Source organism: Megalopta genalis, unplaced genomic scaffold, assembly GCF_051020955.1.
Source record: "Megalopta genalis isolate 19385.01 unplaced genomic scaffold, iyMegGena1_principal scaffold0043, whole genome shotgun sequence".
In the NCBI taxonomy this organism is placed as follows: Eukaryota; Metazoa; Arthropoda; class Insecta; order Hymenoptera; family Halictidae; genus Megalopta; species Megalopta genalis.
Window position 1 is genome coordinate 765,214 of NW_027476112.1, and position 19,256 is coordinate 784,469.

General features: G+C 37.7%; 1 protein-coding gene across 2 annotated transcripts; it reads right to left on the reverse strand.

Annotated features, from left to right (window-relative positions):
• Positions 1-7,123: 7,123 nt before the first annotated feature.
• On the reverse strand, positions 7,124-18,416 carry LOC143261244 (uncharacterized). Of its 2 annotated transcripts, XM_076527831.1 has the most exons (6): positions 10,420-18,416; positions 8,141-8,457; positions 7,969-8,075; positions 7,788-7,898; positions 7,377-7,723; positions 7,124-7,303 (listed from the first exon to the last, which is right to left on the reverse strand). In XM_076527831.1, the coding sequence occupies exon 1, from the start codon at positions 16,899-16,901 to the stop codon at positions 14,988-14,990; it is 1,914 nt and encodes a 637-aa protein (XP_076383946.1). In that variant the 5' UTR covers positions 16,902-18,416; the 3' UTR covers positions 7,124-7,303; positions 7,377-7,723; positions 7,788-7,898; positions 7,969-8,075; positions 8,141-8,457; positions 10,420-14,987. The 2 variants fall into 2 exon arrangements, with proteins under 2 accessions (XP_076383946.1, XP_076383945.1); XM_076527830.1 differs by having other exon boundaries at positions 8,141-18,416.
• Positions 18,417-19,256: the final 840 nt, after the last annotated feature.

The window sequence follows — 19,256 nt, forward strand, 5'->3', positions numbered from 1 at the left end:
TGGCGAAAACCGGAGTTGCCAAATATCGAATAATTCGAGATTTTGCATCGAAAAATTCGTTGTCACTGTTCAAAATTACCGCCCTCTCGTTGATAACGTTGTCGACATACTTCTTCGTGTTAATAGGAACTTTTATACCTTCTGTAGGTAGACCCAATGCATCGAACTCGTCATTCTCGTCCGATACGTGTAGAACGTATTTTCTTATCGTATTTATCAGATCGAACATAAATCTATTGAAACTCTTCGTGTTGATTGAATTGTCCTTGTGATGTTCATGTTTCGTATCTATATTCGCAACGATGTCTTGAATAGTCTGCTTTAGCGAATCACGAGACGATGATTTCTTGCTGCTGCTGCTGTTACGCATCGTTGCTGCTGCTGCTGCTGCTCCAATTTCTTTCGACAATCGATGTTTTACCACCGTAATCACCAGCAAAAATGATGCAATCGTTGCAAAAGCATGTTATTTATAGAACTTGAGGCATTCCTCGGCAACTAATTTCTTCATTTTACCACGAAAACTTTCCTCAAATATTTGTAGTTGGTTACCGATTGAGCTGTCCGTTCCATCTTTCATATTCTGTTTTAACGCTTCAACCTTTTGCTCCAATACCGAAAATACGTTATCAATTTTCACATTAATTTCATCGTTATCTGAATCAATTGATTTAATTTTCTGATCACTGTCGTATTGAAAATTATATATTTTAGCCAGCACTTTATTCCTCCATTTTTCATTAGTCTGCTCCATATCTTTCGTTAGTTTCTCGTTAGCCGTTATTTTATCCATGAGTTCGGATTTCCATTTCGCACTAGTCTCTTTGGCATCCTTCGCCAACTTTTCGTTAGCCGTTATTTTACCCACGAGTTCGGATTTCCACTTCGCACTAGTCTGTTTAGCATCCATCGCCAACTTTTCGGTAGCCGTTATTTTACCCACGAGTTCGGATTTCCACTTCGCACTAGTCTGTTTAGCATCCTTCGCCAACTTTTCGTTAGCCGTTATTTTACCCACGAGTTCGGATTTCCACTTCGCACTAGTCTCTTTGACATCCTTCGCCAACTTTTCGTTAGCCGTTATTTTATCCATGAGTTCAGACTTGTATTTTACACCGGCCTGTTCGACACCCTTCGTCATTTTTTCATTAGCCGTTATTTTATCCATGAGTTCGGACTTGTATTTTACACCGGTCTGTTCGACACCCTTCGTCATTTTTTCGTTAGCTGTTATTTTTCTACGAAGCTCGTCGTCGCCTTTTTTCGATACATCGTCAACGTACGATCTAGTGGCCGCGTCATCGTTTTGAAGCGGTTCCGCCAAATGTTTGATCCTCTTGTTTCGAGCTGTGTACGATTCCGTTGAGAAGCACATCGCATTATTCTGCATGTACTCGTGAAGCGATGACGTGACTGTATCGTCGCCTATCTTTGAAACGCGATCGACGTACAGTTTGGTGGCCGCGTCATCGTTCGTCGTAGGATTTGCGACACGAGCGATCTTAGCGCCTCGCGCATCGTACAAATTGCCGATCGAGCATATGGCATTGTCGTGTACATAATTGTTACATATCGAATAAAAAGTTGAAATATCTGCCAATATTTTCGACTCAGGCGTACTATGTTTATACAACGTACCAAATTTATTAATAGACATTTTTTTCGTTTCTCGGTTTAGTTGTTTTCTTCTCCTTTGTTCTTCTTCTTCTTCTTCTTTAACACCAACAACTCGAGTAGATCTTGCTGTTGCTCGATCTGTTGTATTTATCGACAAATATCGTCGAGTCTGAACTCAATATTTTTAAATCTGTCCTCCCAATTTTCATCTACGGATAACGTTTGATTGGTTTCGCAGCAATTCCAACGGATACTCATTTTATCGAACCATTTGATAAATTTACCAACAGGCATTTCATTCGTCACTAACGTAATAAATATTCGAGCAATTTAATTTATAATCAATCCAGCTTCGCAAAGTTCTTCGATTATGGATGTTATTTCATTGTTGTGGTTGGTATGGCCAGCATTTTTCGATGCAATCAACAATTTCAAACGATCTACCAGCTCATTTGGGTCATCCCAATGCACATAATCGACCGGATTGTTGGTTACACGCATCATCATCGTTGGAATATTTATACCTTTTCCACGTAACGCTGAGAACATTGGTCCTATAATAGTTTTGTACTTGTAGCCCTTGTTTCCCATTATCTGATTACCACGTCGGTGCGCATGCGTAGCGATGAGAATGTTTCTATAAATTTCCTTATCATTCTCGGTGTACAGGTTCTCGTTGGGTATTCTTTTGAATATCAATTCGTGGAGACCTGGAGTTCCTCTGTACCTAATTTTATTAATAACAATATCATCGTTGCTTTCCACGTCGAACGTAACGTTTCCAAGCATGAGTTTGTTATTATGAAAATACACTCCGTACACATTGTCCAGACTTTTCGGCGGCCCGCTAAAGAAATTTCTCAAGTATTCGCTCGCTAAAGGTCCAAGATTACTGAACAAATGCTCGTATTCGTCGCCATGCTTTTCAGGACTTCTGAAAATATTTCGCACCGATGATTCCAACAATGTTGCAGCCGTTGGAGATGATTCGAGAGCTACCTCCTGATGCATTGAAGGTGTTGGTTCGAGCATCATATTGCCGTCCGTATCGTTGTCGTCGTCGTCGTCGTCGTCGTCGACGTCATCGCTGACACCGATGGAGGAATATACTTTATTCTTCTTCTTTTTCAAATGCATCCTTGGAGTTAATGCCGCTTCATCGTGTGTCCTCTTTTTCTTAATAAATTCTCTCTCCACTTTCTTCTTCTTCTTCACAGAGAACAGCGACTGCTGTGTTTGCAAATTCAACGATCGGTCAGCATTTGATGTATTATCTTTCGCTTCCGTAGCTGTATTTTGAACCAGCTGTTTCAACGGTTCCACGATCGGACGTAAATTCGTCTCAATGTTGGACTGTACATCCATTTTCCCAACTTTCAAGGCTAAACTCTTTTTACGTATGACGTCACTGGTCTTAGCTATTTCCTTAACGATGGCAGCTCGCAGGTTTTTCTTTGACGGACGCATATCGAGTGGGAGCACGATGTGACACCGACACCTCTTACCGTCCAAATGAGCTGGATCACAGCACGACGAATTCGTTAAATCCGCGTCTGTAACGTCCTCAGTTCACAGGGCTGTCTTTGTCGATTACAAGGAATTCATACTTGTTTCGCCAACACCTTGAACAAACTGCGTTGAAACTTTCGAACGACATATCGGTATTCACATGATCCTGATGAACGTGTCGCAGATTCATGGCATCTTGATTGAATATAATCAATAGATTGGCATTGTCGCGCATCAAATGTTTGGGTATTCTCGCGTATGATTGCGACAGATAGAAACAATCGACGTGCGAATGTCTGCCCATCGCGAAATATTCTCTCATAACGTCCTGTTCATCACAAGCAACGTCGTCGAAGATAAATATCGAATTCGGTCGAGCATCCGCCGGGGGAATCACGTCCGCGTTGTCCGAATAGGCAAAGTAACCTACGTCCTTGCCCACGTGCGAGAACAAGTTGTTCAAGTATTGATATTTTGGCTGACGTAACGATTTCGAATACACATACACATTTGCGAATCGCAGTCCATTCGGACTTTCCAACAGGCTAATCATGACGTTCGTTTTACCACATCCCGACGGGCCGCTTATCACGCATCGTATAGTACTCTGTAGCAATGGCCCATGCTTCCGAATTATCTCATCATGGTCGTCGAACGTGCGGTAGGTCGGAACCCGGATATTCAAGGACTGTCGTACGAAACGCATGCTCTCTCTCGACTGTCTTTTGTTATGCTAAATTTTCTTCTCGAACGATAAGGTATTTATACGAGAACTCAAGCATCATAGATATCAGTCTTCTCGTATTCAAATGATAGAGCACATCTCCATGTAACTAACGCACGTACATTTTTTTTTGTTCATTATCAATCAAAGAATTTTTGACATAACAGCTTCATATACCGCTACAGACTGGCAAGAAACAGCTCTGTATACCGCTACAGACTGGTAAGAAACAGCTCTGTATACCGCTACAGACTGGTAAAAGACATTCCCTGACAAGATTAGGTATGGGTCAGATAAGGAAGAAGCGTCAACGAGCGGTCAAAGGAAAGAAGAAGAAGAAGAACGACAGTAGCTACAATATTCGAAGAATTCTACCAATTGCCAAACGAGGTGGTTTTCTACCGCTGCTGTTTCCTGCTTTGGGAGCTTTGGGAGCATTGTCAGGCGGTGCTGCTGCAGTGGCTAAAACGATAAACGAGGCGAAAGCTGCGAAGAAACAATTGGAAGAATTGGAACGACACAATCGTGCCATGGAGGGCCGTGGAGTGTATCTTGCACCGTACAAGCGTGGGAAAGGAATAAAGAAAAAAAAACGAAAGGAAAAATAAGATAACTCAACGACGGATCTTGAATTGAAAATTGTCTGTAGAAAATTACCACATTTTCACGGAGTTTTCATGCTCGATGAATTGCCAAAAAAGATATGGATAAATGAACGAGGAATAGTCAATCTGGATAGCAGTCATGGTCCAGGAACACACTGGGTTGCATATATAAAGCACAAGTCGCGAATCAGCTACTTCGATAGTTTTAGAAATCTTCAACCACCAATCGAATTAATTCGATACTTCGGACCGAACGTGGTAATCTCATACAATCGCAAGAATTATCAAAATTACAACGAAAGCGTATGTGGACAATTATGTGTAAAATTTTTGCGAGAATCTCTGACATAGCATTTTTAATCATTCTACCGCCGCTGCAAGAATGTCCTACACGTTCACGTTATCGGGAAGAAGTAACGTCTTATCGTCCAAGTACTTCCCGCCTATAGATCTGAGCAATGCCAACTACGAACTGGGTCTGCTCGATTTACAAACTTATTACACAATACCAAACATCAGTTCGAATATTGGAAACAATAAATTTTATTTCGACGACAAAGATGAAGAGATAAGCATCCCAGATGGTTCGTACGAACTGGAGGCGATCAACGCTTACTTGAGGCGCGAGATAAGCATGCGGTATCCTGCAGCCAAAGATAAGAACGATCCGGAATACCCGCTGATCTTGCGAGCGAACAACAATACTATGAAAAGCGAAATTAAAAGCGCATATAAGATAAATTTTACAAAGCCTAATAACGTGGGTCCTATTCTAGGATTCTCTATGAATCGTGTTTTATCACCAAACACATGGCATATATCGGACACCCCCGTGAATATCATTAATACGAATATTATTCGAATAGAATGCAACGTAACCACCGGTTCGTACGATAACGGGAAACTGGTTCACACGATACACGTATTCCCGCCCAACGTGTCGCCAGGGTATAAAATATGGGAAACGCCGGCACGAGTCATTTACCTTCCGATCGTCACACGGTCAATGGATGATTTAACGATTCGCATTGTGGACCAGTCGGGACGTTTAATTGATTTTCGAAACGAAGAAATCACGATACGATTGCACGTTCGTCGAACCATCTCATAACCTCGGTAAAGAAACGTCATGCTAATTCACAATAATACGCCAAGCTTCAAAGACGGTGTATCGTTCCAAAATAATAATAATAACAATAATAATAAGGAGAAGAAGACGAGGAAATTAACTGCACGAAACGTTAAATATCTACAATCGTTGGGATTTGTCGTTAACAAGTAATCGCACGCCCCCGCATCATGTCGTACGACATTTTTAACATCTCCGAAGCACCGATCTTCGACAATCGAATAACTAAGATCGAACTGCACACCTACAATCCGTACGCCAACACTACGTTTGGAAACAGCGATGAGATAAGAATACCCATTCAACATCAAGACTTGTACACTCTTCCGTGTAAAAGCTTCCTATACGTGGAGGGAAGACTCAGCCTACCGGGAGAATTGGCCAACGACACAGTAGCTCTAGACAACAATGCGGTGGCGTATATGTTCGACGAAATACGTTACGAACTGAACGGAGTGGAAATCGATCGGTCCAGAAATCCCGGTACAACGACGACCTTGAAGAATTATGCGAGTCTGAACATTACGAAGAACAACGCGCTGTCCAACGCAGGCTGGATGTACAGGAACGATGATCAACGGAGGGAAAATCTCATCGCAACGCCTACGAATTTTCGAAATTTCAACTTTTGCGTGCCTATGAACACATTGCTAGGCTTCTGCGAAGATTACAAACGCGTTGTAATAAATGCTCGGCACGAATTGATTTTGATTCGCGCGCGCAACGACGCTAACGCGTTACGAAGCTGGTCCGACAATGCGAAACCTGTCCTGGATTTGTATAAAATTCAATGGAGAATGCCGCACGTCGCTTTGGATGAAATACACAAGTTGTGTGTAACTGTACAAATATCCGATGCTGCAAACAACCACGAAGCACACGTGGGCGATAAAAACGGCTCCGCAAATGGAAAAACCGCGATACGTGATATTCGCGTTACAAACCAAAAGGAAAAATGATTTAAAGAAAAACGCTACCCAATTCGATTCCTGCTTCTTATCTAATATTCGACTTTACTTGAACTCGGAAATGTATCCCTACGACGATTTAAACATCGATTTCGAAAAGGATAAATACGCGTTGCTCTATGACATGTACGCGAAATTTCAAGAGTCCTATTATGAAAACGACGGTGAGGTGTTACTGAATACAATCGACTTTCTACTGTATGGACCGTTCGTAGTCATCGATTGCTCGCGACAAAACGAAGCGCTGAAAAATGCGACCATCGATGTGCGAATCGAATTCGAATGTCGAAAGGATGTCCTACCTTCGACGGCTGCATACTGCTTGATGATACACGACTGCATCGTGGAATACAACCCGTTGACGAGCATTGTTAGAAAAATTATATAAATGCGAAAAATAATATTGTAAACTAATATGATTTTTTGAAAAATGTACATGCCCTATCATAAAAGATGTTCTCTCTTTCCCCTGAACAAACCGCTAACCGAATAGCTACAATAAGAAATAACTATAATTTTTAGGGAAATTTTGGATAGGATTGTGGGTATTTTAAAAAAATGTATATTAATGTATGTTAAATAAATCCTTTTTATTAAAATCCTTTTTATTAAAATCCTTTTTACTAAAATTTTGAAACATGATCGACATCAATATATAATCTTCCTCTTCTTTCACCAACGCGTCGTTGATGACAATCGCAAGCTTCCTCCTCCTCCTTCTCCTCCTCCTCCTCCTCTTCAGGATGACGCTCTTAATTAGAAAAATCATTATTAAAAAATAAATTTTAATTTCTTTTAAAATAACATTTGTTATACATATATACCTCTTCTCGTCCATGGTATAATCATAGATTCCGCACTCGTCCACACCGCTTCTTGATGGTGATATTGAAATGATTGTGGGATGAGCATCGATCGGCACGTTGCCGCAATTTTCCCCCAGTACATATGGACAATTCCTCGACCAGAAGTGATGCTCCGACATAGCCCTGTCGTTGTGTTGCCACCGATGCAATTCGATGTCGCATGCAAAACATGCGACAAAATCGTCTTGACCCAGATAGTAAAATCCTGCGGCTGCAAGTTCCTCCGGTTGAATATATTCAATTGGCCAGAATTCGAAACTTCGAAGTCTATCCTCCTCGCGTCGATAGTCCATCATTATCTCTTTCTACAAAAAGTACCATGGAAATGAAAAAATAATAGTAACTAAAAAAAAGGAAAAAATACGTTACCTTCCATGAACTACTTCCAAAAGACGCGCTCCTCGCTGAGGGCACAGTAATACTGAGCCGTTGATGACAAACGTAAGCCTCCTCCTCCTCCTCCTCCTCTTCAAGAAGACGCTGTTAATTAAAAAATAATCATTATTAAAAATTAATTTTTAATTTTTTAAATAACAATTATTCCACATACCTCTTCTCATGGTGATCGCAAACTGCCTCTTCCTTAAACTTTGTATTACATTTTTTATTCGTCGTTTGGCGTCACCACCCTCGACGCCGATAATACATCTTCCCTCTCTAAAAGAAGATGTAGTAGAAAGACAATGAAAATCATTTGTAAATAAATAAAAAGAAAAAATTACCTTTTAATTTAAGCAGCCATTCTCTAAAAACGCGAACCTCACTCAAACAACAATGATATTTTTTATTGAATCCTTTTTTTGGTATCCAGCAATGTAGCCTGCACGGACTATTGAATTTTCCATATGACGGGTCAGTTATTAAAATATCGTACTTTGGGCAACCGAAATCCTCCAGGTTTCTAGATTTTATACCAGTTTTTAATGAAATGTCTCGTTCGATGTTCCCTCCTTTGTATCCAATTATGGGTTCTTTATATGGCCGTATGAATTTTTTTATGATGTTTCCAATATCCTCGTTCCGATAATTAATCTTGCCACTAAAATTTTTAAATGGTATTCCGTGCAGGAAGTTTGTTGCATACCATGCACTTTTTCGATCTGCCATCGTTAAATCATTATAATTGTAATCTAACTTAAACTCAAACAAATTACTTTCCCCGGAATGAACATTAATTATGGCAAGTTCTTTGCAAATAAATTTTTTTTCAAAACTAAACCCATCCATGTCTATAATGAAATCGATCCCGAACATCTTTCAAGATATATACACACTTCTCTTTAAAAAACTTGGTCGTCACAATGTGCACACAGTATGGTAGCCGTTTAACGCACGTCGTGTTTCGACAACCTATTTATTAGCATGCATACATGCACTTCTCTCACATCGTTATAATACATCTCTCTCTCCAAAAACGATAAAGCAGAAAAAATACATCTCTCTCTATCCACATCGTTACTGCAAAGAAAAACCGGATAAGGAGACTTCCAAAATCACTAATCATGGAAAGGATGTGGCAACAAACCGTTGCAAGGCAAAAAATACATCTCTCTCTCTCCGTCCATATCGTCCATAAGAGAAAAACTGATGCAAAAGAGAACAACCGCTGCATACTCCCCTCTCTCGCTCTCTATAATATTATACCGAGATAAAAAAAACTTACTTTAAGAAATCTCAACGAGACCAAAATCACGGGTAAAGCATCCGCGAGTCTCTCCGGATACAAAACCACAAACTTCTATAAATGCGTCGCGCCTAACGCACGCGCGAGAAAAATCATGCATCGCTTTTGCAAGAGCGAGAACAACCGCTGCATCCTCCCCTCTCTCTCTCTCTCGCTCGCTCGCTACAATATTATACCGAGATAAAAAAACCATACTTTAAGAAATCTAATAAACGAAACCAAAATCCCCGATATCGCTTCGCAAGATAAGCAACTTCCGGGTAAGGCGTCCGAGAGCCTCTCCGGATGCAAAACCGCAAAACTCCTTATCGGTAACTTCCCCCCTCCACACGACGCGTGCCGCTCACGATGATGCTTCCTTCCCTTTACCCCCCCGGCTCAGCCTTCCCCTCGCCATTGATTGCAGAACGCAACTCCTATACCTACTCCACGCAATCTCCCTTATAAAAAATCCCAATCGCATCGAACCTCTGACCACGCAAAGCTGCCTGGCCCTCGACTCGTAACATAGCAAATGTTCCTGCGCGGTTGCATGCATTGCACTCCTATTATCTCTTTTTACAATTCGCACGTCCAATAATTACATTTCATTTACCCCCGTTCCTGACGCATCTCAAGCAACTTTAACCAACAAACTGCGGCAATTATAGCCCATACACACAGATCTTGTACACTCCCTCTGCTCAACAGAACACTCAACGTTGAAGTTCTTCACGTCATCTAGAGCAACAACCACTACAGGAGCTACAAGCTCAACAAAGTACAACAATCATAACAACGAACTCCTCTTTCCCTCCCTTCCTCCTAACTCCAATAATCTTGAAACCTACTAATTCTCGAGCCTTAACAAATAGTTAACTCCGACTCTCAGCACTTTTCCACGTAGAATCCTAATTCAACATGACTTGACCCCAACACACCCAAAGCAATAAATGGCAATACACCACTACTCACTCAATCTAACACCCCCACTTCCTCATCACTGACTCACCCTACCCTCCTTTCCTCTCCACACCTATCCTCTACTTATCATATTGTTGCGAATCACTCCGTTTCTCTCGCATCGCGGCATTTTATTTACAATAAAGAACATAAACTATAATACAACTCAATACGATTATATTTCAGATCTTTCAATTTGAAATGTTGCTCGTTCGACGGACCGATTTCGACTCTCCGATTGTCCGTTGGTAACACTCTTCCGTGGCAACCCCTATCTTCTATTATTTTTTAAGGAGTTGTTCACAACAGGGCAGTTTCACATTACAGCGACTTGTTTTGGACAAGTCACCGTAACAATATAATCATATTATTTACCATATTATTCAACGGCATCCTCTCAAGCCGGAGTTCTTTTGCAAATTCTTCTCCTTCAGTCACTCATTAAAATGAATTTTTTACATCCTGCAGGTAACCACAATCACATAATTCACTTGATAAGTCTGGAATACAGGCTGCAACGGATCCAACATCCCAGCATAAACAAACAAAATACACTCGTCAGCGTTTCACCAGGAGCCAGAAGCAAGGTGCTACTTGCAAAACCAGCTCCCGAAGGACACCGCCCCGCTATATAGATTTCGCGGCGAGTTCACGAGTAACATGTAATATGTAATATACACTATATTTTTGAACATTTCGGGACCCAAAGTTTCGGGTTCTGATCCAAACTCAAAGAAAATTTTCGACCCGACTCTAACCTGAAATCTCAGATTCCTGGTTACCTCTTTTTCGGCGGCCTAGGACGCTGGCGATTAGCGGGAGAGCCACGGGAACTCTCAAAGAACACAACCGCGACTCCCCTTCGCCTGGCCGGCCACCAGGATGGAATGGCGGTGGCCAGCCGCGTCCCGGGGGGGGGGAGATTTATACTCCCCCCATGAATCATCTTGCTTCGGCGCTGCGGGGGACCGCACCCCAAGTTTCGGGTTCTGACCCCAACTCATAGAAAATTTTCGACCCGATTCTAACCTGAAATCTCAGATCCCTGCTTACCTCTAGTGTACAGTAAAGTGAACATTCTGACACCATATAGAGGGTGTTCCAAAATTATGTTACTTGCGGAAATGGAGGGTTCCTGAGGTCAATTCAAGTAATATTATTTTGAGAAACCCTGTATACCAGCGATAAAAATAGCATCTACAGAATACGATAGAATACAGAAGTAAAATTCGCCCCAGGAGTTCTCCCGCATTGACTTATTTAATTATATCATCAAAAATAATTTATTTATGATTATAGAGAAATAAGATTTTTGAATATTCGAACAATTTAAATTACTGTCCCAAATAAAATATGTTTTTAATAATTGATGACGTTCGTCAAATTCGAAATTGTCAAGTTTACTGAAAAATATATTGTCATTCCGAAACTAGTCTCGAACGCATCTCCGAAACTCGATCACAAGCCCAAATTATGCAAATGACTTCAATTCACATAAAAACAATGTTAGCGAGAAGGATTTTTTGAAATTGGAATGTTACGACCCAAAATATTGCGAGGAATGTATTGCACTGTTATATAAACAATATAAACATTTACCATTTCTGTCTTTTTTAAAAACGTTTACAAAACCTCCAATAAGAATGAAAAATTTCTTTCCTGACCGAGTCTTTTCCGTACTTCAACCTAAACCAATGCAGTGTCTCACAATCAGTGATAGTACCAAATTGCAGGTTCGAAATACACAGCGTTCGTATTCAAGCACATAATATACAACGCGATTCCATTTCACAAGAATAACTGCGATGAATACTGTCCAATATAAATCATAGACCTATTTAAGCCAATAACACTACTATGAAAAACCTCAGAAATAAGTTTGCCTGTAATTAATACTTAGGTAAGTATCGTTGTCGTATCCAGCCATAGTTGTCTTCAACTACTGAAACCAACGACTACTCTGTTACACTGCTTTTCTTCCTCCATATTATAACCATTTCAGAAAAACATTTAGTTATTTCGGGCGCGTAGAGTACAAGAAATGTTCTGCAAACTACCAAGAATGCACAGCTCTGCAGTAATAAAAAATGGAGTATTCTCAATCTGAATGTTCCATTTAATGCAACTCTTCATTTGTGGTGAAATTAGATGTTGGCGATTCCGTTGCTGATTCCGAATATTGGAAATTTGTCAAGCAACAACCCGATCCAACTATAAATTTTCCAATACAGATTCAGTACACTGAAAAAAATGGCCCCGTATCTCTAAAATCAAATCGAACAATTTTAGATCGCCAGTACATTACCTCCTCTTTACTCGTATCACTTGGATCGATGCATAAGAACTCTAGCCCGACGTTAGTTTTTTTACATTAAGTCGAGCTCAGCTGTTCGAGTTCGACGCCCGTCAAGGTAGACAACCCGTAGTAAACACTTCAAACAGTCTTTTTTTTGCAACGTCGCAATGTATTTATCACCTTCCAATAATCCCAATATCAAATCCGTTACCTATTTTTCGTTGTTTCCCATGCAACGCTCTTCGTTAGGTCATTGCCTTCGTGCAATGTAACGAACTTTCAGTGCTGCTTAGTTTTCAATATTCACAACGAAATAAATAGGCCCTCACACCGCGAACGTGGCATTAGTTATCAACTACTGTTACGTATATATATATAAATACATATAGTTGCGCTAGTATATATATATATATAACTCTAAGTTCTCTGCTCTTGCAGTCCAGTGTCTGTATACTTTCGTGCTTGCAGCCTAGCTTCGCTATAATCAATTGCACTTGCAAATTTCGCTACAGCTTTGTAATCATAAATTGATCGCTTGATCGTATAAATTCGTGACCTTCATGATACATCATTAGATTTTATCATTCTATTGTATATTATGCTGCTCTGTACAAATCTTATTGGTTAAAATATATTTAGTGTTATTACACTAGCGTTTTTTACTATACAGTCTACTATCCAATTCATCCTTCCAACACTACTAGAGTTCCCAACGAAAAGATATATTTGCAACATAAACTCTTATAAAAATAACGAACTAGTAATTTTGAAGATTGTCGAACATTTAACTTATTTTTGCACTTTATAAGCCTTCCTGAGTACTACATATTTTCAAAACTTCATACTCCGGTTACGTAAATACATACAACTGTAAGATGTAGATGGTTCATTCTATTATATATTTCACATAGAACATTATTATGATTCAGATTTTGATAATACTCTACATTCATGTTTAAACCCACGATTTAAAATAGTGACGAAAAAAGTGATGTCAATTTTGCAGGTTGTCTTCGCTATAGCATGCATGAAAGTAGTATAGTAATACTTTATCCACACTTATACGACTCCACACTTTAATTATGCATGATTCGTACTCAAGCCGCTATATGCATTATTCAGACTTGACGAGAAGGCGACTATACACCGTGCGGACACGTTCGTCGCAAAAGTCTCCTCGTTAGCTTTAAACTATACGTTAGTAGAAGTTATGAATTGTAGCGTAGTACATTAAACTTAATATAACAATTTGCATTCAAATTTTGTCGAGCAAACTTATTATAAATAATACATACAAATACACTTTCTGTTACCGTGTTCGTTTGAACGATTCAAACAGAAATATGTATAATTTTCTTATAGTACAATACTGTGTATAGTACAAACAGAATTAAGTCTTATTACGAGGGAAAAAATCTTGTAAAATCTTGTTTAAATAATCTTGTTTCGGGCGTCGTTTCAACGTCTGAAATATGATGTCTTAAAGAAGTCTATTTGAGCTCGTAAGACGTTCAGACTTAAAATGGACGTATTAGACGTTAGGGAACCAGACCAATCGAAAATACACGTATAGAGCGCAAGGTAGTCGGACAGAGAGGAAATGCGCTTATAGAGAACTGGACTGGCAAAGCGAGCTGTTCGCTCCCTGCCGAATTTCATATCTACAATTTTACGAATTGCTTGCTAGTTGCGTCTTTCCTCTGCAGTTTAGAAAAATGTAACACTGGGGTTCGCGTCGGTGAAGGTGGAAAAAAAGCGTTATTTTTCCCAATATATAAACTTTATTCAAACTCTATCTTAACTTATCAGTGGACGAATTAACAATTAAAATCTATTATTATAAACAAATATTTCGGTGAGACTACTCAAATAATCTTTAAAAAATTAACAAAAATAAATTATCCTCTTCTATATAACAAAATTAACATATTATTGTGGGAGAAAGCCCTTCCTTGTAGGTATCGTTAATAGCCTGTTCCATTTGCATCATCAAATCGCTTAGTTAACATCACGTGATTGCAATTCCCGTTATTAACATGATGGATCCTTTCAAACAGTGGAGAAGTCGATGATAAAATGATCGGAATATTTTCAAATTTGGCTAAAATTATCGCCATATCTCGAGCATTGTATGTATATAATTTCCTGTTCTTATTTAAAAGACGAATCATGCTCTTCATCGACAATAATTAACTTTATGTTTTTATAAGGTCAAAAAGGCTCAAGGAAGAAATAACTGTTTCCACTATTAAATGATTTAGATGAATTTCAGGTGTTTTCACAAGCAGAAAAATCAAGAGCGAGCTCGTGGATTATAAAATTAATTGCTCCTTTAACCAATTGTTTTGGCAAAGATTGCTACGGCCTGCATGTTTGCTGTGCTTCTTCAATTTCACGTTTTCGAACTATAAAAGGAATTACATTGGTTACTTGTACCACTTCTTCTATGTTCTTGCTATTTCTCGGGCTATCAAGATATTCTCTAGATGTCACGCTAACTCCTCTTTTATCTAGAAGATCCCAGAGAGCTTGTTGCTATTTTTACTACCTCCTTTGCTCTTACTCTGATTACTAGTACACTTACGGGTTTTTCTCTTAGGATCATTTTGTTGTGAACTATCCCAATATTGCCTTTGGCCCGTTTCTACTAAGAAAGCAAAGGAGCTTTTTTAATTTTTTTTACTTTTTTATATAGTATATTAAGTATCGCATTCGGCGAGTTATTTTTTATAAGATTATTTAAATAATCTGTTTTATTTCCTACCTTATCAAAGCAAAGATCATGCAACTTTTCAAAAGTATGGCAAGTACCAAGTCCTCCTGCATATAAAATCTTAGATAAATCCTTTGGCATAAAAAGCTCTTTCTCAGCTAAGAAATGATTTAAACAATTTTCTTTATTAAAACAAGATTTATGGAAATTTCTTAAAATGGAAGTAGCATTATCTCCTGTCATGGATAATATGTTAGATAAATTGCATGGCATAAAGCCTGCTTTATGGAAATCATTTAAAAGTTGTGTTTTGTTTCCATTCCCATCAAAACAGATATCATGAAAATCTTTTAAAGCAGAACAAATCTTAGTTGCTGCTCCATGCAATATTTTAGATAAATTTTTTGGTGTAAAACCTTTCATCTCAATTAAGAAACGATTCAAATACTCTTTTGTTTCGTTTATAAAACAAATATCATGAAATTCTTTTAAACTATTCGCTGCTGCACTCAATATACCACATAAATCGCACGGCCTAAAACCCACATTGTAAAAATCCTTTAAAAGCTGTGTTTTCTTTCTTTTCTTATTAAAAGAAATATTATGCAGTTGTTTCAAAGTAAAAGAAGCATGAGCTCCTGTTCCACATAGTATAGAGGATAAGTTACTTGGTCTAAAACCTGCGTTGTAGAAGTCCTCTAAAAGCTCTGTTCTTTGTCCTTTGCTATTAAAACAAACGCTGTGCAACTCTTGAAAAGCACCTTTAGCCTTGCCTCCTTCTCTACTTAATATGCTAGACAAGTTATGCAACGTAAAGTTACTTCCCTCATCTTCGCCTTCAATAAAATGTTTTAAACGCTGTGTTTGATTTCCTCTTGCATCAAACCAAGAGTCATATAAATCTTTAAAAGCTTCTGCAGCGTTAGCTCCTGCACCATTCAAAATACTGGACATATTAGACAGATTTATCTTCTCGTTTTCTAAAGTTTTTATATATAGTCTTTTGTTTCCTTCCTTATCAAACCAAAGATCATATAAATTTGTAAAAGTTTCAGGAGCTTTAGCTCTTGCTCCATGTAAAATACTGGAAATATTAGATAGACGTATCCCTTCCTTTTCTAACGTTTTTAAATATTGTGTTTTACCTCCTTCTTCATTAAACCAAAGATCATATAAGCCTTTAAAAGCTTTTGCAGCATTAGCTCCTGCTACATTCAAAATACTGGAAATATTAGTTAGATTTATTCCTTCTTTCTCCAGAGTTTTTAAACATTGTGTTTTACTTCCTTCTTCATCAAACCAAAGGATATGTAAGTCTTTAAAGGCTTTTGCAGCGTTAGCTCCTGTCACATGCAAAATACTCGACATAGTAGCTAAATTTATTCTTTCCTTCTTTAGTACCTCCCGACATATTTTCCCTTCTCCCTTAATTAAGAAACTTAAAAATTGATAAAATGCAGATATTCCTTCTCTGCCAACTACACTTCTGGCAAATTTGATTTCTTCATCAATATTTTCTACAATTTCCTGATAACTAGACCTATTATATTTTATATCTCCCAAAAACTTTTCCATTATTCCCTTAGTAATAGGGCCAAATTCGTGAGATTCTAACCAACGTAACGCTATTTCATGTAATTCTTCGCAATTATATGGAACATTACCCTCATCTATCCCATTTCTAATAACACTGTTCAATGCTTCCTTGTCACACTGATTAACTGCAAATATTAGTCTATCTAAAAATTTCTCTTTTATTTCTTTTTCACTCTCGCCAGAAAGTCTTCCTTCTTCTTTTTCTTTCTGCCAAAAAGGTGGCAGCTTTAACAAATTTAAAAGCCTTGTCATTTCTTTTTGCGAAAATTGATAAAGACCATTCTCATTTATACAAAAACAATCTTTTAAAATCTTATATCCTTTTTTTTTAATATTTATGTTATATTAAATTGTAAAGGATAGAAATTTTTAGATCGTTCATATTTGAATTTCTTTTCTTCTGTAAGATTTAGGTCTGCATTAGTATAGATGACAAAATATTTTATATTTTCATCCTTTTCTAATTTTTCAATGAAAAGAGCGAAGCACTTATTCACAGAAAATGTATTCTTTTTCTCCTGCCGTTTAGAAGGAAATAACTGATAATAACCAATACTATTATTTGTATTGTGAGGCTTTATACAAGTAATGCTATCTTTATAATTGATAGTGACGTCAACAGATATGCCATAGTTTCTTTCCTCAAAATTGATGAGAAACATGTTTTTACGCAAGAACATATTGTGTAAGAAGGACATTAATAAATTGGATCCATATGTAATTTCAGATATATAACTTCCAAGTTTTCCATCTTTTTCTGAAGCTATTAAATCACGTAACACAATTTTTTGTAATGCTACATAACCGTCGTGAACTTTACTATTTCTTCCCATTTCACTTTTGATAATGCTGTTCAATTCTTCTCTATTAGGTTGATTAACTGCAAATACTAATTTATCCAAAGATGCTTCTTTTATTTCTTTCCGGGAATATTTCCTATCTTTTATTACTGTCTGCATAGCAGACGAAAATTCTAATCGCTTTAAAAGTTCATCTCTTATTATTTTATCTCGCGCAAATTGATAAAAACCACGCCCTTGTATATTATCATTTGTAAAGAAAAAGTCTCTTAATATGACATCACGTTCTTCCATGCTATCAAATTTAAACGGATAAAAGTTTTTAAATCGTCCCCTTTTTAATCTGTTTCCTTTCGCAAGATTCAAGCTTGAATTAGTATAGATAACAAGGTATTCTATATCATTTGATAAATCATCTGTCTTAGAGATTAGATGTTTAACAAAACTATTAAGGTAATTATTCATGGAGAAACTTCGATTTTCTTTAGTAAATAATCTGGCATAACTAATATTATTATCTGTATAATATTTGTCTACATTTTCAATTTCTAGATGATGAAGGATATTTATGTTTATATATGGACTTCCTTAGTAAGCAAAGAATCGACAAGTCTAATTGATACATAAGTCCAATCAATTGATGAGGTATACGTTGATAAGCATTACTCAATCCATCCCGTCTAGATCCATCTTGTAAATCATTAAGAAATTCCGAATCCTCATTGCTAGTATCATTTATATCAATGTGCCCACTTTTTGGTACCTTACTATCTTTGTCCGTAACAGTATGTTTACGTTTTCTAGAGCTTGCACCAATTTCACGATTTTCCTTACTTGTACTCCTTGAATGACCACTTTGTTTGTGTGAGTTATTTTTAATATCTCGTAGTTGCATAGAAATGTAAGATTTGGAAATATTGTTCGAGTATGAATCTATCACATTACCACGAGCTTCCTCTCTAGAAACTTTCATGCTTCTCTTTATATCTTTTTCAATATTACTAAGAAGTGGTACAAAATGATTTCTGTAATTCATCATATAAATAATATTACCACCTGGATCATCTACCTTACCTAATTTTTGCGCCATACTTTTCATATATCATTTTTCCTAAAATTTCAGGACTTCCGCATAGAACATTTTTCAACTTTAGATTTCTTATTTCTGGACCGGAACCCATATTTCCAATGTCTTCTGCAGTAAATTCAATGTGTGGAATATATTCACAAAGTTTTCATATTCTTCTTTTACAGCATTACCCAAACATGAGCCTTTCTTCGACTGATTAACTTGTTGCGCATATTGCTTGCAACTTTCCTGCAAAGACTTTATACTGAATCCTCTACTACCTGTAATCAGATCCTCAAAAAAAAAGAAAACAATCTACTTCACCCACAGCAGCTGCTATCTAAAAGGATACTTAGTCAAGAACCTGTTAGAAAGGACTTGCCTATATAAATATTGCATACGCCTCTCAAAAATACTCTACCATAGAGAAAGAATGCTTAGCTATTGTGTATTGTACTTCATATTTTCGACCATATTTGTAAGGACAAAAATTTAGAATCATCACAGATCATAAACCTTTAATATGGCTACACTCGATTAAAGATCCTATATCCAGATTGTGGAAATGGAAGTTGAAATTAGCGGAATATGAGTACGAGATAGAATATAAAGGGGCAAAGCCAACGTTAATGCAGATGCTCTATCTAGAAATCCACCAAAAATGTGCTTACCTATACAACCGACGATTGTAGAAAATAAAAAGGGAACTATACCATCGACAACAGCAGAAGACTCTTG

What these genes read in the sequence shown, in the direction of transcription:
- LOC143261244 (XM_076527831.1), bottom strand. Translation starts at nt 16,901, where the DNA reads ATGACAAGGCTTTTAAATTTGTTAAAGCTGCCACCTTTTTGGCAGAAA.